Below are 27,691 nucleotides of genomic sequence, written 5' to 3'. Positions count from 1 at the left end.
AGCCCACCTACAGCCTGCGCCAGTCGTACACATCGTTCCGCGTCCTCGGCGCCAGCTTCGTTCTGGACCTAGCCATGTTCGTGTTCTTCCTGACGGTGCTGTACCGGCAGCGGCGCGTGCAGCGGCTGCTGGCGGGCGCCAGGTGGCGCCACGAGCAGCGCCAGGAGCGGCGCCGTGAGAAGGGTCGCAAGCGTCGCTTCCTGCTGCAGCAGCGGCGCCAGCTGACGGCCGATCGGGATCAGCTGACGGCGGCCGGCGTCAGTCCCGACGAGGTGATGCACCTGCTGAGCGAGACGCTCCTCAAGGAGGACGACGAGGACGAGGACGACGCCGAGGAGGGCGACGAAGATGAGGAGGCGGATGATGAAGACGAAGAGGACGAAGACGAGGACAATGAAGAGGGGGAAGATGAAGAAGGGGATGAGGCCGATGAGGGACAGGTATGAATTCTTCGAGCATGCTGCAGTTGTGAAGACCATATCCCACTAACTCTAAGTGAAGGGCATCTGTCTTCCGTGCCCACCGATGCGTAGCGCTACAGCCATGGCGTGTGTGGTACGTGATGTATGTCGCAAAAGCACACATCACTTGCGCGCATGTGCGTAAGCGCTCACACTCGCGCACTCTTATCAGTAGAATGTTCATCACACAGACGGCATATATCCAAGATATTAGACGAGAAAGAAACACCGGGATAGCCGTTACCACTGACAACGAAGGTATGTTACATAGCACAGCGCACCGCAGATGGGTGCTGCCGAAACCTGCGGATGCTTTGTTGCGTTTGCGGGTACGCTGCAATGCTAGCTTTCCTGCCAATAAGACGCACAACGCGTAGCATTTTAACCGTGACCACGTGTGGTGTTGTGACAACTGCACCTTAAATGCGGCGCATCTGGAAGTGGTATTGTCACCTAGTGTTGCAGTCTTGGCTGGTGTTCATATGTTCTAGTATGCTAGCATATTCGAGTGCAAACATAAGTCTATTTAGTGTTTTTATTTTCGTGTCAACAGACAGGCTCGTTCGTGCGATGCATCCTTTCGTGTGACACAAACGTGGAACGTTCATCATCAGTTTTAAACATTAACACTTATCACTCACCTGCATTGTTTTTGGTTTTATTTGACGCCGGCGATTTGCTGCGACCCTTCTTCGTTTTCTTAGCAGAAGTCAGCACCACTTGGGACCTGAACTCAAAGGGGCCGAAAACTGTGAAACGGGATGGATGTAGTTAAAAATGATTGTTTCATTCAAAAACTGCGGTGGCATTCTGGATCTCATCGCTTGAATTGGCTGGCTATCGAACTCTTATTTTAATGAGGAATTCCACGCGGCATTGTGCGCTCCTAAATCGCCTGGATTTCGGTGGAAAGGTGGTAGAGGAACACCAATGTTGCCTCCCCGACCCAAATTTCGGTGTCAGTGGTTTCAAAAAACATGCACGATTTCTGTTATAATAATCGGGTTAAAAAATACGCAGTATTCGGAGAGCAAAACGGCAGTTTGCTTGATTTTCGGTGCCACACGATTTTGAGCATTTTTGGTCAAATTGCTGAGTAACTGCGTTAAATATGGACATGTTCTTCTAACTGCCATATCTACTGAATAAACTGCCATAATCAGTAGGAATCGAATTTGTCTGCTGGTGGAAGTTATCACCACAGTTACTTCACTTGTATGAATTAACAGTTCAATAGGCATGCACAACAATGTTGGAATAGGCATGAGAAAGTGAACAATATTGAAGTAGATCTTCTTCACAGAGGTAAATTTAAACAACACATTCACGCCCTGTTTATGAAAAATACAACATCGGCAAAAATGATCAGTAAATTTCACGTAAAGGCAAAGCTTCGACGTTCGTAATCCCATGTCCAAATGGATTATTTTGAATGCAAACATGGACCTGAATACTGGAGAAAGAAAAACAAAAAGTGGAAAACAAGTTGTCAATATAAGCAAAGAATACCATGTCTGTTTCCCGCCCTCCCTCCCCGCAAGCTGGTCGCGGTAATGAAATCGGAACCCGTCATTGTAACCATGCGTTTCTTAGGAGTTAAAGAAGAAGAAGATTTAAACGCTCCAATGTCCCGCATACGAAGAAAGCATTTACAAAAAGCATACAACACTCGTTCAAAAGTGGTTGTTTTTCAACAGCCTTGTGGTCTGTATTCACACGTGGTATTCTCCAAGGTTATCCGACCCCGCGACCACATCACGTTCAGGTCAATGCGCCACGAAGGACATCCGTTCTCCCTGACTATCTACGTGGACGGCTGTGACGTGACTAGAGTGAGCCAGTGTTGTGAGTACCGCCGCCAGTGCGGTGAGCACATCGGGGGCCCACACGGCCACTTCATTATGGTGGATGTGGAGGGAGGCTACCCATGCTCGCGCTGCATGGCTGCCAGGGACTACCGACTGCAGCGCCAGGAGAAGGTCTTCCGCAAGCTGGACCGGCAGCTGCACGACACCGTTCAGGCGGCGCGCAGCAAGATCAAGGCACTGGAGAAGGACTACCGGGCCGACATAAACTCCCAAAAATCTCTGAGCAGGCGCTCCACGTCCGCCAGCTTGGGCAGCGGCCTGTCACCAAAGCAGGTGGTATCGGTGGTCGTGTCATCGACCAAGAGGAGATCCTCCACTGGGGCGGAAGAGGTCAGTGTGAGTGCCGCAGGTGAGGACAGCGGAGGTGAGAGTGACAGCGGCAGCGTCAGCGGCAGCGGCAGTGGCAGCGGCAGCGGCAGTGGAAGCGGAACCGGCAGCAGTGGGGGGTCAGGGTCCGCGTCGGCCAGCAGCACCGGCAGAAGCGACGACGACTCAGGCAGTGGAAGCGACTCTGGATCAGACAGCGACTCGGCATCCGATGAGTAGCGACAGATCATAAACAAATAGGTTGTACTTGGCCTGCTTGACGGGCTCCGGTCTCAAAGTTAAATCAATAAGTCCAGTTTATGCAGACAGCATGAACTCAATTTAAGGATCTGTATTATCTGGGAGTCAAGTTTCCAGTTGGTGTATATGTCTTATCGGGCAATTGTTAATATGTACATGTTTTATAAGACAATTTTGACCCGCAGCACAAATTTTGGAGTTGATGAGCCGACCTGACAGACGCAACGACTCAAGAGCATTTGATTGTTCGTATTTGGCATGGCATTTCTCCGAATCAATTCCAATGTTTACGTGTATACGTGCCAAGTATTTTGGTCGCCATGTTCCATGACACGGGGAAATTTTGCTTCATACATACCAGCATGCAAATTTGGAAGTGATTTGCTATCCATGCTGTCCTGAGTGTACAATCGTTTCCTGAAGGTGAGATCCCAGGCGACAAAGGCCGCCCGCGCTCTATCGGAAAACAACTGCTACCCTGCGGACGCTTTACCGGGTTAGCGGGGGGGGGGGGGGGGGGGAGAGAGGGCGGGGAGCAACACTCACTGTACTGCTGGGCGACGCTGACCTGCGTCAGTTTGTTCACGAACTCCCACTGGGCGCGCGTCAGCGGCCAGGAGTCGCGCCGCACGCGGCCCACCAGCCGGTAGCGGTCCCAGTGCTCGGGCCGCGCCTGCCTGTCGGCCAGCTCCGAGCTGCTGCCGCCCCCGCCGCCGCCGCCGGACCCGCCACCAGGCGGCCAGCGGTCCTGGTCGGAGGGACGCGATCGCCCGCGCGACTTGGCGGTGCCCTTCCTGCCTGTCGTCTGGTCCGCCGCCTGCGTCCGTTCTCTCTGCGACGAAGCGGTGCGGACGGTCAGGCCGGCCATGGAGGCTGGGTACGGGCGATCAGGTCAGGTGTGGAGGCTGGGTACGGACGATCAGGTCAGGTGTGGAGGCCGGTTACGGGCGATCAGGTCAGGTGTGGAGGCTGGTTACGGGCGATCAGGTCAGGTGTGGAGGCTGGTTACGGGCGATCAGGTCAGGTTTGGAGGCTGTTTACGGACGATCAGATCAGGTGTGAGGGCCGGTTACGGATAAGCAGCGCACAACACATCAGAGGCGGCGCGACATGGAGGCAGAAGGGTACGAGTATGCTTTTGCCCTGGCCTTAAATTCTTGAGAGATGCTTTTTCCAAACTAAAGGCATTACGACTATCAGGACATCACCAAATTGTAGATCAAGGAAAATCCTATGAGTGAGCTAAATAGTGATAAAAGGAGCTCAGAAGACCTTTTTATTCAATACGAAGCCGGTTTTCTGGATCATGAGGCCACCTTTATGAATGAGGTTGCCCGTGATCTAGATAAGGAAGCCCAATGCTGTGTTAAGAATGTCCGTTTGCTGGCTCAGGAGGCTTCCGTTACAGAGAAGGAGGCTCTGTACTGTGTTAGCAGGCACTCTCTATATTCAGGAGTCCCCATTTCTAGGAAAGCAGGGCCCTCTGATGCCCCAGATGGCCGCGATTTCAAATCAGGAGGCCTTGTGTTAGGGATATCGAGGCCCTTTGGCTATATTGAGGCCTCCTTCGTGAATCGCAAGCGTCTGTTCTGGGTTTGGATTTGGAAGCCCCTATATGCATCAAGAGACCATTTTTACAACAGGTGGTCCTGTTTTATGTTACCGAGACCTTCGGTTGGATAATCATAAGGCCCCTATGCTGAACGTTTTAACTCTCGACAGGAAATTGCTCGAACATGGTACATTTCACAGCTTGGTAAAAAAGCCAATGTCCTCTGAATTCCTCCCTTGAATGCGGCACTTCCTATGGGACCTCCCGTGAGGAGGTCCTGTTTTGTCCAGGAGGCCGGCTTGAAAATCTTGCCCCCAACTCAAGATCGGTGTCGCTGCCTGTGTAGCACGGCTACAGCATAAGATGACTGCAGTCAATAAAATTATTCAAACGGATACGCGACGCAGACGACAGCAAAGTTAGCACCTTATATGCCGACATCTTTCTTTTCTTGTCCCTCGGGGCTGAGGGCACAAACGGATCCTCGCCGTCCAGCGTGAACAGGGGGATGACGGCCTGACCCAGGCCTTCCACGAAAGCCACCAGTTTATCTGCCACACAGAAATAACACAGTCAACATCGGATGCGGCAACACAAGTAAAATAAGACCCATCTCACCAGCCATCAATGATTACGACATACGCGGAAACGCAGAAATCATGGTCTGTTAAATTAGAGCGAAGCGGCAGAAAAACGCGGCAAAGTTCAGACTGGTGTGGAACATAGTTGCGGTACCGGAGTGCCACTGCAGCACGATGGTGCCGCACCCTGGCCTGGTCTGGCTCAATGGAATGATATCAGACTGTCACTCCAGCACGATGGTGCCGCACCCAGGCCTGACATGACCTTTGCTTTAAGACAGCCTGAGGGCCTTCCCTACTGAGCGCCTATCATGTGTCTGACCGGCCAATTAACGACAATAAAATCCTCTTATCTCAGTCGCCATGTCAAAAATGCGCCTGATTGATTTCTGTGTTTGTATACTCCGCATGTGATACTTAACGTACTACCTGCGATGCCTTGTTGCTCGTTGACCAACATTTCAGCCAGATTTGACTCAATACCTCAGGTTGAAAAAATAATCCCGTTTCCTTTGACCTTGACCATCATCCCTTGCATGTCCCCCTCCAGGCTCGGCTCAGGTTAAATCTGCCCTTCAGGCTCGACTCAGGTTAAGCCTGAGTCGAGCCTTAAGCCCTCTCAACCATAAGCTCGTCTCAAATCAATATGTCCACAGAGACGTACTGCGTAAGCCGACCAATTAGAAGGCGGCCGGCCGGTCATGCGTCCGATAGGTCAGGACCCAACAGACGGCTTTTCGGCTTTGATCCTGTCATGAGGCACGGCCTGTGGCGTGCTCCGCGGCGCGCATCAAGCAAGACGATTCTTGGAACTGGCACTTGGCCTGCCCAACTTTTCAAGGAGTCAAATTTGAAGGAAACACTGACCGGCGGCTGACCCGACAGGGTATCGGCCGACCGACAGATTGCGATCGGCAGCTGACCCGACAGAGTATCGGCCGACCGACAGGTTACGATCGACAGCTGACCCGACACGGTGTCGGCCGACCGACAGGTTACGATCGGCAGGCGGCCAAGGAAAGGAAGCCGGGGTCTTGCGGCTTTTCAAAATGCTCCCGCACGCGGATCTACTGCGATGAAACATGGTGGTAGGATGGTGACCACCGCCAGGGACGACGGAAAAGGCACTTACATGAAGCCTCTTGTTTCACAAATTGTGGCACACGGCATGCGGATGTGCTACATTTGGACACACGTGTGGGCATAGTCCTCCCGCGTGAGTTCAACCGGTTGTACCAGTCGGTCAACTATGTTGATGCACTATGATTTGTTGGTTGTGGATTGCGTGCAATTTGTTTGGTAAGTTTTAAACATGGGTTTATTTCAGCACCAAAACGGTGTATATATCAAAACAATGTTTACTGGGACCAGAAGACCAGGATGGCAGTGCTCACTTTTTAAAAATACCTTTGGTTTTCAGGTATTTGGCGGCCTGAACGTTGAATGCTCTCGTTTCATTACTTGACAGACTTTTTGCAACTTAATGCGGCTTATCTGTGCTTTTCCACGATTTGGGATAGCTAGGTAGGTCATGGCAAGTTCTAGATCAGTTCCAGATCATCTTGAAGCCGACCTGGCTCATTTCTCTTCCCTATCACCTTGGTCAAAATTCTGAAGAACACTACGTCACGAGCTGCAGAGCTAAAGCTGGCTGCCTTTATTGGGTGACCTTTAGCACGCACCGATCGCGTTCGCTAGTTAAACTGGCCTCCGATTCGCAACCGTACGCGCAGGCGGTCTTGGATGGCCAAAAATGTCAAATATTGTATATTACCGGTACTTTATTACTTACACCCGTTATGAACCAGGTGACACAATGGCTTACCATATAGGTAAGCTTTAAAATTATGCTTTTTCAATCACTGAAGCAACATTCACGCAACGTGTTCACGTACCTGGAGTAACATTCACGACTGCGCATTGACATTATGCCAATGCGCAGTCGTGAACACAGCTGCAAATGAAGGGGACAGTTTTCATCAACGAAAACACACACGACTTCGGCAGTACACGTACCATTTGACCAAAGCGTTCTTGGGTGTAATGGACATATTGCAGCTTTCTGATAAAAGCAGCGGATTGACCAAAAGCTGACCAATTGCACGAAACATCACGAGAAACACCTTAGCTACCAAAACACTAATTAGTCATCGTGACGAGCTCTAATTGTCCTGCGTGACAAGAGAACTGAACCTCCATTGATTCTCACAAACAAAATTACTTTCAGGGTTGCGAATGTCCCTCTCTATAAGCTCTGAGGTTTGTTTTGATGAGAAAAAAACATGTCGCTACGAAAATATGCCCCCCTCTTTCCCGCCCAAACTAAGGAGACACGTAGGGAAGTGTTGTCCCAAAGCAGGATGTATGCGCAAGCGCGTGATGGAAGGCGATCATAATTCACAATTTTCCAATTAAAATCAATTTTAGCGTTCCACTAGCTCGCAAAATTATCGTATGGCGTGAAATGGCATCGCATTTATGAAATCCATAATCTTTTCAAGATATAACTCCATTTCTCAATACCGATACTTACATTTGATCGCTTGATGAGGAGATACACGCCCCAGGAGCCCTTGAATACGCCATTGCCCAAGAGGCTGCCTGTGAGGAGACCCCATTTTGTCCCGGAGACCCCTTGCAAAATTCTGCTCCAAACTCAAAATCCGCGGCGCCGCTCCTGAAAATAGGGTGAGGACATGCGAAAGGTTGAGGAGCTAAATTTAAGAATTCGGCAAACCAACGGATAGACGTTCGTCACTCTCAGCTAAGCCACAGCCACCGCACAGGCCATACTCTCATTGTCGAAGATCTGGACGTCCACGAGCGCCTTCTCGTGGCTGGCCTCCATCTGCAGTGTGAGCTGGTGTCCCCTGCCGGCCCTCATGTAGTAACTGTCGGCAGAGAGCGCCGCACATCGACAGCCTGCCACCGCCAGACGCTGAGCTTAGCCACAAGGCAAGAACCACGACCCACAGCCTGCAGTGTGCCAAGCGAACCACACACCGACATTACGGAATAGTTTTCCTTCCATTTTCCACATCACGGACAATTCGAAGCAAGTCATTGATCAGACGATATCTGTTGCATTTTCCAAATTCTTTGCACTATCTCGTTCTCTTCCTATTTATGAACTTCTTCATCTATGTCAATGCTAATCGCAGCCTGTATTTCTATCAAAATCGTCTATAAGACTGTGTTCAGCGTGACAACTATCACACCAAAATGTTATCATGCAGTCTGATCAGGAGCACCTACTCTCAAACGTCAGCACTGTCCACCAAATTGAATCGGAATAATTTGTCGACCACGAGGTTCTGCCACGTCAGCCGCGTGAGCAGCCGCCAGGCAAGCCCACGTGAGCCAGGCCAGCCGTCGCAAGGCATGGTCACATGAGTCCTGGATTGACCACGAGGTGGGGGACCGGTGGCGCTAACAGCGCAGTGCCTGTTTATGAACATTCACGGTTCCGGCCGCGTTCCGATTGGAGGAGCCTGGAGCAGGCCTCGCTGCCCACCTGAACACGACCTCGTCCGGCCGCGGCACGTAGTAGTCCCGGATCTCCATGGTGACAAAGGTGGAAGAGCAGGCGGCCACCTGAATCAGCTTGTTGTTGGAGAACATGCTGAGGTCGCGGACCTGGTCCAGGAGCCAGCACGTCCAGTGGCCGCCGGGGGGTGGGTCGTGCCGGGCCAGGCCCTCGGCCACCAGGCAGTACCCCTCCTATGCGACGAGGAAACACTGTCTCAGCACGCCCAGTGACGGCTGTAAACACGTGCTGGCGCAGGCAAGCATGGGTTGGAGTCCCAAAACCCGTGTCTGATTCCGCACGCGAGTCGTGGTGCCTCCGCTGTGAGTTCCGAGCCCTGCTTGGTGATATCGCAGCAGTCCGAGTCCGAGTACATCAGCATCACTGCACACAATTCCATGTGCGAGCCCTGGGACCTTGGGTCAGATCCCGAGTTCAAGTCAGTAAGACTCAGAACCATAGTGCTCGTACACAGATCCGCGTCCGTGATCCAGAACCTCTAGTTCGATTTTGAACCCGTCAGTTTGCACAAAGATCGTGCGTGATACAGATTGAGATGGACTAAGATCGTAGGGGGTCATAGCTTAACCTAACCTCGCATGTTAGCAGCACGTGACATATCCCATGGCATAACATGTATCATACGATATGTCACGTGCCCGCGTTTTTGTGTTGCACGAAACTTATTCCAAGTTAGCTTTTTCACGAAGATCTTTGCGGTTGCGATTTTTGCTGTGCTTTGTTGCCTTGTGAGATGCTTGTGATACGATCTCCATCACCCAGTCTGATTTGCGTTATGCAGTTTGCATTTGAGAGGAATCAGGATCTGAATCGTGGGCCGCCAAATATTTGTGCGAGCATCTTTCATCTAGGATCGCGATTGGGTTCGATTATGTTTTTATGTCTACCTTCTGTAAAAGCAAGACACCGAACCTGAATACCCCAAGAAACAATCCTAATGTCCCCAGAGACCGGTTTGGCCCAAACCCACGCTTGGTAACCTCGCGGCATTACTTCAAGGAGCGTCCCTCATGTCTGCGCCTAATCAAACCGATGATGACCCTTCTCCTCGTATACAATCGTACAAAAAACATAATATTTATTTGAAAACGTATCTTGACGAGATTACTTGAAAATATGACCCGACGCCCTTTCACCTGCGTTTTCGTCGCTTCGATTGGGTATCCCATGTGGCCGGGCGGGTCCAGGATGCACTTCTTCTCCATATCGACCAGGTGCATTCGAACCGGGAATCCGGCCGACACGAAAGGTCTCACCAACACCATCTGGTGTGCACAGCCGTAAACATGTTGAATTTTGAATGCAACCCAGCTGGGCGAACGACTACGTTGTCATTGTCAATCTTCACGGAATGTCCATCTTTGTTCAGGCTAAGTAACATGGTGATAGTGACAGTTCCGAACATAACATGCATATCAACTGTAAACTTAGTTACGAGACAAAAAAGATGATATCATTCCTTGAACTCAAAAAGGAAGGTTGCACCAATATAAGTTGCATAATACTTAAAAGATATTCATTAACATAACACACGCACAAACGCACACACACACACACACACACACACATACACACACACACACACACACATATATATATATATATATATATATATATATATATATATATATATGTAGTTTGTTGTACACCAAAGCAAAATCAGCGCTTATCGCTTTCTTAGTCGTTTGTTCGAGGCTTCGTATGGTGTGCTTGTCGTTTTCGGTGTGTCGGTATGGGATATTACCAATGTTTCTCCGGTGTCACGGGAATTCGTGCTACGGCAAAACTGTTACCGACAGCCGTGCTACGACATCAGTTATACGCTGCATTACTTTTACTGGAAAAAAACTTATACTGACGCTACTTATACGTGACATGACTTCTACTGCAAAAACTTACATGCGGCGTAAGTGGTGCGCGACAAAACGTATGCTTCAAATGACTTATGCACGTTATTACATCTACTGTAAAAACTTGAATAGCCTTTACTTATGTGTAACACTGCTTCTATCGTAAAAACTCATGCACGACATGAGTACTTCATGACAAAACGTATGTTGCGAAAACATATGCCAGTCATCTCTTCTCCAGTGAGGATCTATACTGTCTTTACTTATATGCGATATGATTTCTGCTGCAGCGAGTTAAATGTCATATAAGTCCTTCAAACCAGAACTTAAGAGCAATGGAAGAATTCCAGGTGAAGAAGCCTATACCATTTACATGACATAACGTCTACTGTACCTTCGCATTCTTTTCTTGTCAGCGATATGACTCCTCCGGCCAGTACTTATAAGAAACATTTGTACAAGATGATGCAGGCCAAAATTCACAAGTTGCAACCGTCAGTACTTCAACCCATAGGTTTAACCTCACACACATAGCCTGGAGAGAACGAACACATGACAGCGTTGGGTTGCGCTAATTGGGGATGCAAGTGCTCGCTCCATGATGTCGATGAATTATTGCTGCTCTAAATATTGCCATCGACAAATCCACGACAACAATAGTCCTATCCAACATTTCTTCTGAGAAAAAACATGTGGTGCGCTCTCGCATTGTTGCAATGCAAGTTTGAGGGGTTAAACAGGGAGTCACGACCAAACTTGCTCTAAAATGATAAAACATGGCGTTGGTCCTGAATGTGACACAGCCTCCTATAACAGATGAGAGGCAGATGCAGTCCCCGACTAAATCTAGCAACACGCCCTTGGATTGGTGATCACTGAAACGGGACACTACTTGTTCCACAATGACTTATGTAAAGCTTCCGAGCTGCACGACATAACTTATGCCCAGAATGTTATACCCGTCTCGGTATTTTGGTAATCAAATTTTAGCCTTTACCCCTGCGCCAAACACCACAGATCGGCCAAATCACGCATTATAATGAATAAATACTTTTCGTATCAGCACCAAGAACTTTTAATTGCAGCATTGCCCAGCCGGGGTTCCGCCCCAGCATGTGGCCTGTTCCCACACCCCTGCTAGGTGTCCGCGCATTTTGTATCCCAAGGCAAGCATAAACGGCAGATAAAGCGTTGCGAATGCGTTTAGACTATATACATTTTTGCAGCAAAAGTAATGCCAATTACTCATTTTTGAAGCACCGATTTTGTCACATAGCACTAATATAGCATTCGTGTCGTTGCAGCAGAAGCAATGTCATGTATAAACATCGGCTGCGTAATATTTTACAGTAGAGATAATGACGGGTACCCATAAGTTTTTGAAGCAGAAATTTGTAGTGCAGCACCAATGTAGCGTATGAATCTTTGCGGTAGAAGTAATGTCGCGTATAAGTGATAACTGTTCAAGCATTGGTAATAGGAGTAATGACGGGTTAAAATTTTGGCGGGATAAGTTCTGTCGTGTAGCCCCAATGTCATGTTTAAGTACTGACAGTAGAAGTAATGTCGTGGTACTCTTATCGCAAGGGGTTTTATTGCAGCACTGTCGTGGAGCCCCTTCACCCACATGTCACGGTTTCGATCGATTCAATGAACATTCTCTGGATGGAATATCACACTGTAAACACGCGCATATCTAAACGACGATACGCAGAACGTATATACAAGTTTGGTTGTTATCACATTTCTGCCAATCACTTTTTGAACCATTTGAAAAATAGCTTTTCTGATGCTGCATGAACTAATTCGAGGCACTCTTCTGTGCGGCTGAAGTTCGTCATTTGTAAAATCGATCATCCCAGCTAGACGAAACTAAAAGCTGTCTGTACTTGATAACGCTTGCAGCGTGAGCATGTGTAGAGTACATGTCAAAACGTTGACGTTTCGCTGTATGAGCAAGTTAAGCCATAAGATAGATAGATAGATAGAAGTGCTTACGTCACAAGTGGTGACATAGGGCTTTTCCAATGCTCCTCAGATCAGAGCTTTGCACAGATTTGTCAGCCAAGATTCACTGCACATACTAAACAGTGTAAACTACCAAATAACTATGCTTATTTCTAGTCGTAAGAATCGTGACTAGTCGCAGCATCTCGTGACGAACGTGATCAGTTTGCTGCGAAGCGTTTTAAAGCGTCGTTCCAGTTGAGGCGAATGGCCTCGATTGCTCGCCACGCGGTAATGCGTTGGGTTCAGTGCAAGGCTTTGGTCTGCCGTTGGTTACGTTCATGTCGTGAGAAGCTGACTAATTAGAAAAGCATAACCAATCATCAGCTTTTTAAGGTAAAAAACGTTACAAAACCTTGTCGATCTCAAAGGGTTGTTTGTAGATACCATAGCTGTAACCTCAGAAGTAAACGAAAGACGTTGGAGCGACGCGTGCTAAGGATTCACTGGGGCTATATCATGGGGCTACATATATATATATATATATATATATATATATATATATATATATATATATATCTATATCTATATCTATATATACAAGAAGAAAGGTACGAGCACTTCTCTTTATCTTTATCTATATCATTACATAGATACATAGATAAAAATATACATACATAATCTAAATTACAGCTATAAAACAGGGAAAGAACTATATGCTGAAAGAACCTGATCAGTCAGCGCGGTACCTCATCAGTCAACACGCGGAAGCCGAGCCGGAAGAGCAGGAACCAGCGCTGACCGGCCACCTCGGGCGTCGCTCCGTTGACCTCGGTCCGGTTAGCCGTGTGGAAGAGGTCGCCATAGAACTTGTACCGGTGCACCAGAGACCGGGTGGCGTCCAGCATGCGCCTGGGGGCGTGCCAGCACCGGTGAGACGGACACAAAGGAAGGGCGCGAAGGAGATGAGCGTCGCCACAGGTCGGGCCCCTTTTACAGCTAACGTGGAGCGCGTCGCCAAGAAGCACTTCGCGGGACGCCGCCGGCTCTCACGTTAGCGCACAGCGTCTATGACGAAATCAAGATAGATCTGTGGAATCCACCCGCGAGGCCACGGTCCTCATTGCACTGCCAGCTGCCTGTGCGCAGCGTCAGGACTCGGACGCGGGGTCGGCGCTCGTCGTCCCCGCTCACCCACTGGGTGCCTTGTGTGATTAGTGGTGTGGGAGCGTATGATTGAATGCCTTTTAGCCATGCGCCAAGCGTCTGAGCGTGTGAAAACACGCGTCGTGGTAATCCCCTCGTGTCGTAGCGTTAGATGCCCCGGAAACATGCGCTGTGAATACAGCGTTATCCATCATGAGACATCAGCTGTAAGTTTCATGTTGCGCTTCGCTCCCGCTCGCCAGTTTTAGTCTGAACTCCTACCACGGACCAAAAGCGTCCCTAACCCAGTCTGATGAACCTCCTACGGAGAACACCGCGTGAAACCATTGTATATAACCCCCCAGTCGGTCCGAGATCAGGCTTCGGCGGCTGCTCGGCCGCCACCCGGCTCACCTCAGTATCTCAGAGGCCAGCTGGTCGGCCTGCTGTTGCAGCTGGGGCGTGGCACGCGCCAGCTCGGCCTGCACGCGCTGGTGCTCGGACGTGCCGGCCCGGTGCGCGTGCAACATCCGTTTGGCCAGGATTTTCCGGGCGAACGCCTGCAGCTGGATGATGGCGGCCGACTCCGCAGCGCCGTAGCCCCTGCGCCGCGACAGGCGCCGACGGTGAGACGCACATGCGGCGGCAGTCAGTCGTATGTGTCCCACTTGGCAACAGAGACAGCCCCAACACACTGCGCGGGAGTCTGCAAACTACGCCACGATGAAAGATCGTATTCGCTTTGTGCATCCGGTCTTTGGCAGTCGGCAGTTGGGAACCGTTGCATTTGATGCTATCGGGAGCTATCGGGAAGCCGTTTTGGTTGGAAGTTCGCGTCCTACTGGCCTCATTGGCTTGGAAAGTTTCTGCAATTTACGAGGCCAGCCGGCCGAATCGACCAACATCCCGGCTAGGCCAGCCGCTATCACGATTGTCAACTGGAGCGGCGCCAGCGTGGCCGCGATAGCTGAAATATTCACATCCACATACATTTCACAAGCTCACAGTCCCGACCTTTGACACCCATCCTGCAGACATCAGGCCCAGGGACGCATCACGGCTTCAGAAAACAAGATCGATGGAGAGACAGATGGGCTTGGCGTAACTGTAATAAGGTATGCAAACGAATGTCTGTATCCGGGCACACCTAATAAACATTATATTCGTGCTATTAATAGGTTCGTTTTTATTTGATAAGCTTTTAGTTAGATTGTTTTCATCCTAGTTCGAAGACAGCCTTCTGCTCTAGAGCCACCATGACCTCAAGCGTCCAATATCTCTACAGTATACGGCGAGGTTTTTGTCTCGGCCACGTTTCTTTGGTCACTGGCCGCTACTTTGGTATCATATCTGGCCCAATACATCTGAGGAGCTGCTCGCCCCTAGTGTCGTCTCCATGGTGGTAAGCGCCTTGGTCCTCTCGCAGATCCGATGCTGATTGTCAGTTCATGGGAATAACACCCCAAAAATATCTTTAGGACCTAAAGAGTTATCAACTTTGCAGCAAAACTGGTTTTTGGGCGCAAAAAATTCGGCCAGGCTTTGGATCTGCAGGAGAAACTCGGCTGAGTCTCGACGGACGGCATTGCCGAATGCCGCGCGGTGGCGCTTTTACGTAAGGTACGCATTCTGGTGAGTCAGAGGCGCCGGCCCGCGAGTTCTGGGAGATACCCCAAACCTGACATCGTCACACACGGCAGGATGAGGATTTTTTGACTCTCGGTCACGCACTGAAACGCGAAGGAATCGCTCGTGTTGCCGGGCTACCACCTAGTATAACTCCCCTCCCCGTCACCTGATGCGACTAGCTGGTATGAGATTTGGCCGCGCGCTGTGGCGCCACCTACTACTTCGACGTCCATTGAGTACGGAATGGTCCGAGCCGTGTATGCGTGCGTGCGTGCGTGCGTGCGTGCGTGCGTGCGTGCGTGCGTGCGTACGTGCGCGCGCGCGCGCGCGCGCGCGTGTGTGTGTGTGTGTGTGTGTGTGTGTGTGTGTGTGTGTGTGTGTGTGTGTGTGTGTGTGTGTGTGTGTGTGTGTGTGTGTGTGTGTGTGTGTATGCGTGTGTGTTTCATTTGTAGCCCGTGACACCTTGCTTCAATGTTGTGATGTTGGACTTGAATAGTCACGAGTCCATCCTGGGTAGTCCAAATGCACATCAATGTCTATATATGTTATGGCAGGGGTCTCCTGCTGTGGCATGGTCTCCAGCACATTAGGTGTTCATCTTGTTGGGGCGTGCTGTAGTTCATGGCGATACCTCCATTTGGGAATCAACTGCACCTTCTTTTCGCTGGACTGGAGCATTCCGCTGCAGGCTTGCAGCTATCCATCTGACTTGCTTGACTCAGCTGTGCGCTTCGCTGGGCCGGTGCCCTCTCGGCGATCAAAATCAGACCTCTTGCCTCATCTGAACTCTCAGTCACCCCCGATACTTTTATGATGGAAGACTGCTGTCATTGATAATAGGTAGCTCTTGCAGCATGGTGCCTCCGGTGCATATAAGATTCTTTCATAACTGGGACGTCTTCCCGATCAGTGTTTTGCATGGTTGCTCGTGACCAGGCATTCTGGCCGCCCCATTGCTGCTAACCAGCCGCACCCAAGGCGCTGCGAGTCCCGTTCACTCAGTCTGTCTGGCGTCAAGGGTGGTCGAAAGTTTTGATCGCTCAGCCTGTTTGGCGACTGGGTGGCTGAAACCTTCGATCACTCAGCCTGCCTGACGACTGGGTGGCCAAAAGCTCTGTTTACTCAGCCTGCCTGACGACTGGGTGGGTGGCCGGCCGCCCGCTCCGCCTGGCCGGTGGGGCCGCCGTCCGCGGATACAGCTGCGGGCCAATATCGCCAGAAAACACCCCGTGCATGCTTCACACACTCCGCAGAAGCAGGAACGAGTGAGGCAAGGCAGACACCGAGTCCCTTTTGCAAATTACCTCGGGGTCTGTGACGAATGTAACTGCTTAGGCCATTGCTGCCTTTTAAGACTGATCTACTCATACTTTTTTCCCAGCATGGAAAAATTCCTATCGGTGCAAGAGATCATCTTACTGAACCGGAAAACACACCGCGGTGGGACGGAATAGCCCTGTAGCCCTCGACTGGGAACAACAATGTGCCCCATAGTGTTGTACTCAAGGGAGTCCCTTTAGCAGAAATAAATAAGGAATCTCAGTAGTGTTGAACGGAATGGGACGGAATGACGTCAAAACGCACAAGGCCATCCCAGGCTTCCTGAGAACGTTCATTGTTTTGCAGAATCGGCCAAAGAAACACGTATAACATGACAGATTAGACCCTGGGCACCGGGTGCCGCTAGTGTAGTGGTTAACGCGCTCGTGTCTGCGCCTGCCTTAACTACTGGACGTCTGGGAAACCACAGGTACAAGATTCGACTCCCCACGGTGTCCGCACTTCCCGCCAGGGTGAGAGGCTGGCGGAGCCATATATCCCCAACAACTGGGTGCGTCATAAAGCCCCAATGACAATCCCATCATCTCGGGGAATAAGGATAGCGATAGCTTAAGTCGCAGCTTTCGCAAAACCGAACGGCGTTGGCCACTGTAAGTAACGCCAAGGAACGGGCGCAGTACGCGCTTAAAACTTTGAGGTTGTCCTCTGGACAAGCTGGCAGTTACAGCAATACAGAAAATAGCGATTTTACCCTACTCTTCCAGTTCCACCACGAGATTCTAGCACCACTTTGCGGTACTGTAAAACTTATATGTTATCATCGTCAGTCTAAAAACCGCACAGGTGAAATATACGCCCGGAATATCTCTAAATGCACGATTTGGCGTCCAAATGCTCTCAAAGGTTCTTCTTTCAGATGGGTCACCATTTTCGTCCACCTGTTGGCCACGGTCCTGTTAAAGCCACGGGCTCAAGTTTCGCGGCCGAAGGAGACTACAACGCCTGGTGTCGAGTTTTTTGTTTCTAAGATACGCGGGCGCACATGCTCAAAACTACGTTGCATAATTTGTTCCACTTCTAAATTCTGGCTGAATGTTGAACATACTCAGACAAATGTGACTTGGCCATGTTAAGACAAACTGTTGACACATTTTGACCTTCAGTCTACATTTGCGGAATCCTTGCTATCTCCGTAAAACCCACATAAAGTTGTGACACAATTTTTGAGTTTCGTCTATTCAGAAGTGTCACTGGACGACTGTAAAATGAAGAGCATCGGACATTTAATTCATGCAGTCATTTAAAGTAGGATCTTGTCAGTTTATTTACCGTAAACTTCAGGCAGAATTGATCTCGCGGTAGTGTCTGGCCAATGCGCCTGTTATAGAAAGTAAAAATGTGTAATGAATAAATAATATATAAGTGAACATATATACATATATAAAAAGCATGACCTCAATAACCAATGCGTCATCTCCGGCGATTTTTTGGGGGGGAAACCCTCACACTATCAGGGAGCCTTTTGTCAACCCTGTGCCCCCTGGCAAGTCTCTGGCTGTGCCCCTGCTTACGATACTAAGCTCCCTTTTCGCTCCCCTTGTCCCCAACAGTACAGGCGACCAGCACCACCAGCAAATATCAGCCCCGGCTGTTGGCAGTACCGCAGACACGGTCCATCGCCAAGCCGGGTGGCCGCACGTCTCCTCACCTGCTGGCGACGTCGTCGGCGGCCGTGCGTCGCTCCGAGTCGTCGCGCGCCTGCTTGCCGCCGCGTTTGGCGGTTTGGGCGCTGCCCTTCGAGCCGACATCCTTCTTGGTCTGCGCCGGCCGCTTGCTCTTGGGCCGGTCTTTGGACGGCGCTGGGCTGGTGGCCCGCCGACACCGCATCGTCTGCTGCTGGGACGAGGCGCGGTCAGACGCGGCAGCCCGCCGCGCCGGGCGCGCTCCGACAAACACTGCGCCGCGTCAGGCCCAGCCGGAGCATTGTGCCGAGACACAAGCACGGGCTCTGCCGGTCGGGGCCGGCTATAAAGCCGCACAACCATAATGATGGGTGTTATAAATACATGCATGCCTTCGAAGATTTTGGTGATCATGGTGCTTTGCGTGACCTGTGACATTAGCGGTCATGCGACACATATTGACTCGACGATTCTTAGATGAGATTAAATGCAGCTATAAATTGCCACTTGAACTCTTATTACTATAATCACAGCTACAGGTGCGCACCATATCGGTGGCACCAGGGATCACTGATATGCTGATAGCGGTGACCCTGACTTACACACGGTATCCAGATTTGTTCCAGTCCGGAACGTACGCAGGAATTCGCAATGGTGGAACTATACAAAATTCCCTGAAATCCAAGGTTAGCGCACCGCAGGAACGCAAAATTCCTTTCATGGCATGAACTATGAAAAGTTCTTCATTTTTTCAGTTTTGTTAATCTCCCTCGAATATGAGTTGCCAACATGTATATACTTACATATTGATAGGTTTTGTAAAATGTTTGAAACGGGCGGAGGAGGGGGGGGGGGGGGGAGGACGCGCGCACTTGAAGACCAATACGTGCGATCCTATATTCAGCCGTGAAAAACATATATATCCCGTGCCTCGCACTCCCGGATGTCAGCGACAACCATGAGGCCGATCAGCCGCCGACTGACCGGCTATGGGTGCTCTCAATGCCTTCCAATGTAAACAGCGAACGGCAATCCAGCTTGTTTATCAGTTACTTGCGACTTTCTGTGAACACGCCCGCAAAGCAACCCAATCCACATGTGTGCAGCAGACGTACGTTTATGTTCATAAGGAAACAGCGCCAGGGAAAGACGGACTCGCTGTTCACGGTGCTGCCCAGCAGCTGCGGCAGCAGCTCGCACAAACACTGCAGGAACGTCTGGCGGATGTGGATGCAGATCATGAGCGGCTGGCATTCACAGGACATGTTCAGCAATACTTCGTGGTAATAAGACAGCCAGTCTCATCACCACCACTGCCGTCATGCGTTTCTCCAAAACATTTGCATTGCATACAGATTATGACATAAAAAACACGTTTGAACACTTCGAGAACGAGCGTGGAAGTCGTACTGTGAACGGTGTGAACGCTTTATACCTGCACTCTTCTTCGGAAGACAGGAATACTGGAAAGCGGAATGTCAAGCGAGCGTAAATCGGTTTTAAAGACCACTAATCGTTTTCACAATGGTTTAATGCGTTGAGAGCCTAAATTAGTTTTGAAATATTCCTATAAAGTTTCAGTATATACCAAACGCTCTGACAAGGAAATGACTGTTTACATGCAGTTGCATTTGATATAAGAGTTAACCCACACATACCCAACTAAAATTAAGTTAATGACACAAAATGACACTCTTTACAGACATTTTGCTCTCAGTCCATGTCTTTAGCTTGCCCCAATGCTAGGACAATATCTGGGCTGTTAATCAGCCGCGTCGATCTGTCGAAAGCGTTGGATGCTGGCTGTGTCGGCATTGTTCACATCTGTTCGGCGTGAAGCAAGGCGAGCTTCGAGCACAATTTAGTTCAAGTATCGTTCTCCATGGAGCATGTTTAGGTATGTAAGCCGCATGCCTATGAACAGAGACGCAGACAAGATATATAAGTTTTTTTTTGTCGCGTTGGTATCAGACATGCCACCGCATTTTTTTAAAGTTTCGAAAAGTCTGGATATCGAGGGATCTGGTATCACACCTTCCCATAACAGCATGATCTTGCAAATAGCCAACCAACCACATTTTAGCGGAAAACCACTAACAAAACTTGTGTCGTTAAAAAACAAAGGTTGAAAGCATTTTTTAAAAGTTTCGCACCATCATCCTTTGGTAAACGACCAGCATCTAAGATAAGTGTTAACCTCACATTCATTTTAATGATAGCACGGCTTAGCCTGAAATTTAATAAACGTTTATGAATCATTTGCATCAGCTCTTATTGCCGAATTCACCGGTTGCCATCAGACATTGTTGAGAGTGTTCCCTGAACAAGCCAAAAGCCCTGCATTTGATGCTGGTCTTACGCTCTGGCCGGACGGCTAACCTCCTGGTAGAAGACACGCAGCGCCTTCTCGTCCGGCTCTGTGACGGGGCAAAAGACCTGGTAGAGCGCCGTCATCCTCTCGCGGTATGTGCTGACGTTGCCAGAGCAGAAGTCCTGCATCATCTGCAGCAAGCCGTCGGCCACATCGCCTGCAACGGCGGCGGCGGTAGGAGGCGGCGGTCAGAGGAGCGGTGGAGCGGCCCGGCACATGATGGGCTCAGCTGGGCCGGCTGCAGCCACGTCAGGCTGAATCAACAAAGGCTGTCTGCTGCCCGCGCAGATGACATGGGAATTGGGAGACCAACGACAGAGTACACGGCACCGGCGACAGTCGTTGCCATATCGACACGTCCTGTTGGCCGCGCCCAACACAGCTGACTCCAGCCCCATCTGCCTGAGGCTCGGGCGATAGACAGATCTGGGGGAGGGGGAGGGGGGCGCTGGTCTCGCTTACTTCCAGTCTTCAGGTAGCGCAGCGGCGGCTCTGCCAGCCAGTGCAGCAGCTCCCGGACGGTGCCGCAGCGGAACTGACTGCTGGAGCCCAGCCGGAGCGCGAACCCGCGGCCAGAGGTCACCAGCAGCCGGGCCACGTGTCGCCTGGGCACAGAGCAGGCACGGTCGCCGGTCAGGGTCAGGTTGCGGCCAGAAACAGCACAGGACCCTGGAATGCGATGGCCAGTGCCACGCTGACTGTCGGCCAGATTTACGCCCGGATGGTGTGACTGTGCCCCGGACGTTCGCTGGGCGATGACAATCTAAAGACTTCACTGCGCGCTGGCGTGTCGCACGCGGTGCGTGGGCTACAGACCCGGGCTGGAGCCGGATGCTGCCGGAGTCGGGCGTCCTCCGCCCCAGGGCCAGCAGCACCGGGCCCGGCTGGGCGTCGCTCCAGCAGTACGCGGTGGCCACGACGGCTCCCCTGCGCTCCGGCGGCTCCGACTCCGGCTCCGGCTCGGCGGGAGCCGGCCCCGGCCCCGGCCCCGACTCTGGCTCCGGCTCCGGCACCGGCTCCGGCTCCGGCTCCGGCGGGGCGGCCAGCGACAGCGTGCCGCTGGCCAGCACGGACGGGTCCGCGCCCGGAGCGCTGTCACCGCTCTGCGTCACGGCGCTCCGGCCAGTGCGGATGCTGTGGTCGGTCGGCGACAGCGACTCGTCTGTCTGACGGTCAGCGACAGGGACCGTCACATAGTGACCGCCATGGCGTGGGTTGTTCTATGAAACGCACGGCCATATACTTCATTGTTTCCAGAAACTCACTAAAAACATTAAAGGTTTTGCTATAACTATAGTAACAAAAGAGGTTCTCTACATACCAGTTCTAGCACGAACTGCCTAGCTCTAGCACATGGCTTGAAACGGGGAATATGACATCTAAACTGGTTGGATGACATCTATTCTCGGGACATCCACATAGACAGTATTTTTGAAGCATTTTAAAATGCCACAGAAAATCGGTATTTCACGCCATAAATCACCGCGACCATGTCATCATTTACAAAACTGTATGCCAGCTTTATGCTCCTGTACCAAAACTCTGTCATGCAATACAGTGGGAAAGAAAATCAGAGGCAGCATCGGGCCTGAACATTATAAACCTATTCCTGGCGGAGGGCTTCACTTTGTCGCCGAGCTTCGGCGTACATGGCGCCCATCGGGCCTGAACATAATAATCCTATTCCTGGCGGAGGCTTCACTTTATCGCCGAGCTTCGGCGTACATGGCGCCCATCGGGCCTGCACATAATAATCCTATTCCTGGCGGAGGGCTTCACTTTGTCGCTGAGCTTCGGCGTACATGGCGCCACGAAGGCGCAGGGGCTCCAGGCATCAGTGATTAGGTGCGAGCATGTAGGCAGCACAGATGGCGGAGCATTGGAGCCAGGGTAGTGATGGACTGGCTAAAAATCAATGTGCGTCGCATTTCGCCGGGCCTGTATTGATCGGCTGAAGAGGCTGCAGAGGCATAATAGCCTTTGGTAACTTGGCTGTGCAGGCCGGCGAACGTGTTGAGCCAAAGGTTTTCACCGCAGTACGGTTGGAGCAGCCGCAGGACAGTCAGTGGTTAAAGACCAGCAGCTCAGGGTCTGGCTGGGTCTGAGCTGGCCGTCTGGGCGCCTTCTCACCCCGATGGGCGGTTCAGGAGTCGTAGGTTCAGGTGGAGGTTCGGGGGGCGCAGTGTGCAGATTCAGGTAGATCACGGAGCTCTCCAGGCTGTCCAGGACTGAAAGCTTTCGTCAAGGAGTGCGACTGACCGATGTACGAGTACAACGCCGTCTACGAAATCTACGAAGTCTACGTGTACGTCCCATGAAGCTGTCTACGTTGGGCTATATGCAGACATTTCCGACTAAATTAAGCAAAGCGCGCACAAGCACAGACCCTTGGTCAATTACATGATACGTCTCCCCTGCTCCTGAGTCTCTGTTCCTGGAAAGTACGTACAATCAATTCTCAGGCTGCCATGGTCGCCGAAAACGGTGCAAGCATCTTCATCAGACTGCAACCCGGACCGGTGACGGTGGGTGACGTCACCGACCGTACATCTACATCACACTGCAGCCCGGACCGATAACCGACGTTCACTGGCTGGATGACGGTGGGTGACGTCACCAACCGTACATCTACATCACACTGCAGCCCGGACCGATAACCGACGTTCACTGACTGGATGACGGTGGGTGACGTCACCGACCGTGCATCTGCATCACACTGCAGCCCGGACCGATGACCGACGTTCACTGACTGACTGACGGTGGGTAACGTCACCGGCCGTACATCTACATCACACCGCAGCCCGGACTGATGACCGACGTTCACTAGCTGGCTGACGATGGGTGACGTCACCGACCGTGCGCGGGCCGGCGCGGCGATGCTGCCCGCGGCGGCGGCGGCAGGATACAGAGGTACAGTGGCTCGGTGTGGTCGACTCGCCGCAGGCTGTGCTCGCTGTCCGAGTGGCGGCTGTTGGTCGACATGCGGCTCTTGCCGCCCGTGCCCTTCTCCTTGTCGCGGCCGGTACCGACGGTGGCGGGCGCGGCCGCCGGTGCCAGGTCGGAGAGCACACACTGGTGCCGCAGCGCCGACGTCGAGTAGAACAAGTGGAGCCGGCTGCTGGCGCCCGGCACGAGTTATGCTGACTGCGTCACATGCTGGCGGTGAATAAACGAGCTGGTGTTTGACTGTTTTCGTCTCACATGCGATCGGAAACTATTACAAGCCCCTTGCATTGCGCGCCATGAAGCTCCAACACAACACTCTGATGCACATCTAGAAAATGCCAACTTTCCACTTTACTGTTTGTTGCTAAGTAACAGACTGATGCTTTTTGAAACCGTATTCAATTTTTGACACGGAAAACAATCAATATTTGTTTTTGCAGTGGTAAGAGCTGTAAATGGCGTACAAATGTATCAGTGCTACTTAGTTTTTAATCTAATGAGTTTCATAAACTATCAGCATCAGCGTCACTGTCAGAGATTATAGAAATGAATGCTTCGTCGAGGATGGCATGCATCACTGTTTTCTGCACATAGCGTGGTAGCTATTCCGTCCCATGCTCGCAAAACAAATAAAAGAGGTGGAATAACTGACTCGGCTGACGCTGCTTGTTAGCACCTATGCCGACTCCGAGACACTACTGTTTTGAGATAAAGACATTTTCGTGAGTTACTAAGTGCTTTTGCCAAGAACACTTCGCATATAAAGACAGATTTAGAAGACAGTATTAATCGCCTTATTCCTCGAACGGAAGAATGGAGAGATAGAGTGATATTTCAGCTACATGCCTCTATGGAAACGAATATCAGCAGTGACTTCAAAATCGGCGTCCGGTTCGAATCGGATCGGCAGGTAATTTTTAAGTTGTTACTGTTGTTCGTCTCGATAAAGGCGTTTAACCGAAATATCACACCTATCTCTCCATTCTCCTGTTTATTCTACGGGAAATAGATCATTTATACTGTCAAATCTGAGGGGATTTTCATCAAGGTCATCGGTTTCCTGGACTTCCGCTGTCACATTCTGCTTCTTTCGGGATGGACGCCGCCGTCGTGGGGTGACCCTTCTAGTCAAGATTGACGCTGCGTTTAGTGATGTTAAAGCTCAATCAAATGGGCGCCGGCGCAGTGGTGTGTGCTGAAGGGCTTAAGAGCCTACAGTGATCTACATCAGACGACGATGTTGACAACGATTGCTGTATGTCGTACCCAATGCCAACATGCAGCATGGGAGGCATGTTGGTAACCTGCCTGAAAGTCTTGCAAAATTCGTCCATGTGCATCCAGGTTTTGGTTTCTCGCGTGTTGGCCATGATGATGGAAGGCGCCGACGGTGACATGGCCCGACCGCGTGGCGATCGCGGCGCAGGCTGAAATGATGACGTCACATCTAAACGAAGTAATGACGTCAGAGCGCACAATCAGCGGCGTATTATGTGAGAGCGGGATGCCGAGCTATCAGCCAAGATGCGGGAGGCATGCAACACGTGCTTGGCATGCTGAAGCAGGTGAAACAAGGATCTGGCCAACTTCAGTACTCAAATATTCGCGCACATGAATGCACACGCAACATTTATATGGGCGTGTAGGAAGAGGCCAATGGTGTCGTTTCCGACCAAGATGCTTTTAAAATAGTGTATTCGTTCAGCATTTTACAGATATGTACGTGGACTATAGATGGAAACTTATGTATACAAGATGTAGTTAAGTAGGACTGGGGATAGCTAGCTAACCTTGCCTCACCTCCGTCTTGGTATTTATTCTGCACATAATTACACAATAACATGTTGGGAGTAAATCACTAATCTTCGCTTATAGCATTCAAATTGTGGCCCGTCTTTTTTGCATCCTTACTTAATGGTACAATGTCTTATCCCAGGGTTACCGGTTGGCATAAGGACTGCGTGTGCGAAGGTTTCGCTTTCGGTTTCGCTTGTCGCTTGGCTTTGCGATTGGGTAAACTTGGCTTGCCGCTGGTTGCGGAGTCTTGTACCGTTTGATCCTGTGTGCTAGGAACAGACGCAGGAACATCCTCGACCTGCAATTTTTCAAAACATCTTTCAAAGGGTGAAGAAATTACTTTTTCGAACGCAACTAACTTTGGGTTACTCGGCCTGGGCCAGGAAAGGAAGATCAGGTCTAGCTAATGCTAGACCTGATCTTTTTTTTAGCCACGTTTAATTCAGGGAGATGCTACATGTTAAGAGATGAAGTATAATATGTGGTTTTCAGACCCCGGTTACATTACCACATAGCTACCATAGTCTAATATCTGATAACGGTATACTTAAGGATTTTGCTTGAGTGTAATAGCATGCTCCACATGTAGGAAAGAACTTACAATTTTGTGGTCGGACGCTTGGCCCGTGGTGTTTTTTTTTAACTGCCCCGAATTGTTGAGACCAGATCTGTGCGGATCTGATGTTTGACTCCTGTCTATTGGTCCTCCGTCCAAGTCAAATGGCTTGACCGAGAGCAAAGACAGCAACATGGTTATCCAAGTTTTGCATATCATCTCACTTATAAAATATGTTTTGGTGCATCATAAGTGCGCATGATTTTGTATGGGTGCAAACTGAACGGTACTGGGTATTTTTTATCCATATGGAATGTTTTATCCAAATAACAGTTTCCATCATGGACTCAGGCGCTGAAAAGTTTTCTGATGTTTAAAAAATGGCTTTAGAAACGGAACGAGCCTCTTTATGCACGTTTGCTCTTCAGTCCATGCCTTTAGTTCACTCAAAGTCTGGGATAATACTAGGCTCGGAAACGGTACGAATCGCTCGAGGGCGTCGGATGTTCACCGCAACATTGTTTTGCACCGGTATCATGTGCTGTAAGATGGGTTTGAGGATTCGTCAATTCAACGGCTGTTCACCAGAGTCATGTTTAGGTATGAACGCTCTTTAAGCGCGTTTACCTTTGAATCGGGTCGCTGCCAGGACGTAAAAGTCTGTTTTGTCGCCTCTGCGCCATGCATGCCGCTGATTTCTTTTGTAAGGTTGGAAAAGTTTCGGTGGGAAGAGATCTGGCATCATAACCGCCCGTACAAGCATGGTCTTGCTAATAGCCGCAAACCGCAGTTTTATCAACATATACGTCTTTTGCGCCTTTACAAGCATTATTTTAGATATGTACAACACATTTCTAGACGAAAATTGTGCATACAAATTATGTCGTTAGGGGATAGAAGCTGCCGAATTTTTAAGCTCTGTTTAAAAGTTTCGCCTCGTAATCCATCATTAAAAACGGAAAACAGCTATCGCCTGAGGGCAATCACAATTTTGTTCACGTAACAAAGTTGCGGTCAGTCACAAGAATGCGACCGTTTGCCATAAAAACAAAAAGCCTCGGCGACATAGGCCGGAACTAGGTTAGTACACTCATTAAATGACGGCACTAAGGGCGACCACGCCTTTTCAGTTTCGATTTGCCGATTATCGATCAAGCAAATGCGACACCTCATCCGAGAATTAAAACATGGTGCATCAGAATAAAAAAAACTCAGCGAACGACGGCCACCATTGTAAACGCCAAGTCGCAGGGCCGGTCAAACTCCAGACACTTTTTCCTTTTGGTGTCCACTGTCGAGCGTGCGTCAGCCGGATTCGCTCACTGTTTCCCCGGCCACGTCGGAGGAGAGGGCGGTGGCTTCAGAAAGCTCGATTTCACTGGTCCCAGACGCGACCTCTGTACTGGACGGGGTCAATGACCCGAACAGTTCAAGCAGCGGACTATGCACTTCCAGCATCTGAATAGGCCGGGGCGGATCTGAGGCAGAACAGACTCGGGTAGATAATATAGTGCAGGGGACGCCAGTGTTTTTAAAATAAATTTTTCTCGCGTTAACAGGGGTATTACATGCGTGCTTAACATTCATTTTGCGTGAACATGCGATAGGATAATCAACCCTACGAGCATTAGCGCTAATTGGAAATATCAAATAGGAATTGTTCCTAAATTACATAAATTAGCTCTTGGTCATGGAATTCAGAAGTCTTTCCTTTCGACAATTTACTGGGAGTGACGGAATAGGTGTGATGCATGCTAAAGGTGTCTTCAACAGCCACGTAACTGTTCAAGTGCTCAGAGGCAGACCAGTGAGTGTTTGTACGCCGACTGTGGACGCACTGGTGAGGTCGGGATCCCACAGGTAGCGGCGCACGTTCTTCCAGGGCGGCGTGGGCGGCCGCGGCGCCGGCC

At 50.4% G+C, this 27,691-nt stretch overlaps 1 protein-coding gene across 1 annotated transcript in view; it reads right to left on the bottom strand.

Annotated features, from left to right (window-relative positions):
* LOC119092262 (uncharacterized) overlaps window positions 1-24,723 on the bottom strand; it is a 31,636-nt gene extending 6,913 nt beyond the window's left edge. Inside the window, exons 1-17 of the mRNA XM_037215233.1 lie at window positions 24,695-24,723; window positions 23,389-23,597; window positions 22,613-22,710; window positions 21,533-21,648; window positions 20,945-21,087; window positions 20,491-20,639; window positions 19,227-19,328; window positions 18,138-18,325; window positions 13,934-14,122; window positions 13,123-13,285; window positions 9,713-9,841; window positions 8,544-8,749; window positions 7,823-7,920; window positions 4,875-4,999; window positions 3,622-3,728; window positions 3,443-3,573; window positions 1,103-1,210 (exon numbers count right to left, since the gene is read on the bottom strand). Of these exons, the coding sequence (XP_037071128.1) occupies window positions 1,103-1,210; window positions 3,443-3,573; window positions 3,622-3,728; window positions 4,875-4,999; window positions 7,823-7,920; window positions 8,544-8,749; window positions 9,713-9,841; window positions 13,123-13,285; window positions 13,934-14,122; window positions 18,138-18,325; window positions 19,227-19,328; window positions 20,491-20,639; window positions 20,945-21,087; window positions 21,533-21,648; window positions 22,613-22,710; window positions 23,389-23,597; window positions 24,695-24,723 (2,290 nt within the window). The remainder of the gene's footprint in view (window positions 1-1,102; window positions 1,211-3,442; window positions 3,574-3,621; window positions 3,729-4,874; window positions 5,000-7,822; window positions 7,921-8,543; window positions 8,750-9,712; window positions 9,842-13,122; window positions 13,286-13,933; window positions 14,123-18,137; window positions 18,326-19,226; window positions 19,329-20,490; window positions 20,640-20,944; window positions 21,088-21,532; window positions 21,649-22,612; window positions 22,711-23,388; window positions 23,598-24,694) is intronic.
* Window positions 24,724-27,691: the final 2,968 nt, after the last annotated feature.

Source organism: Pollicipes pollicipes, unplaced genomic scaffold (genome assembly GCF_011947565.3).
Source record: "Pollicipes pollicipes isolate AB1234 unplaced genomic scaffold, Ppol_2.1 Scaffold_3447;HRSCAF=4054_pilon_pilon_pilon, whole genome shotgun sequence".
NCBI lineage: Eukaryota > Metazoa > Arthropoda > Thecostraca > Pollicipedomorpha > Pollicipedidae > Pollicipes > Pollicipes pollicipes.
The sequence above is the reverse complement of the archived record's forward strand: the minus strand, read 5'-3'. Positions and strand labels throughout refer to the sequence as shown.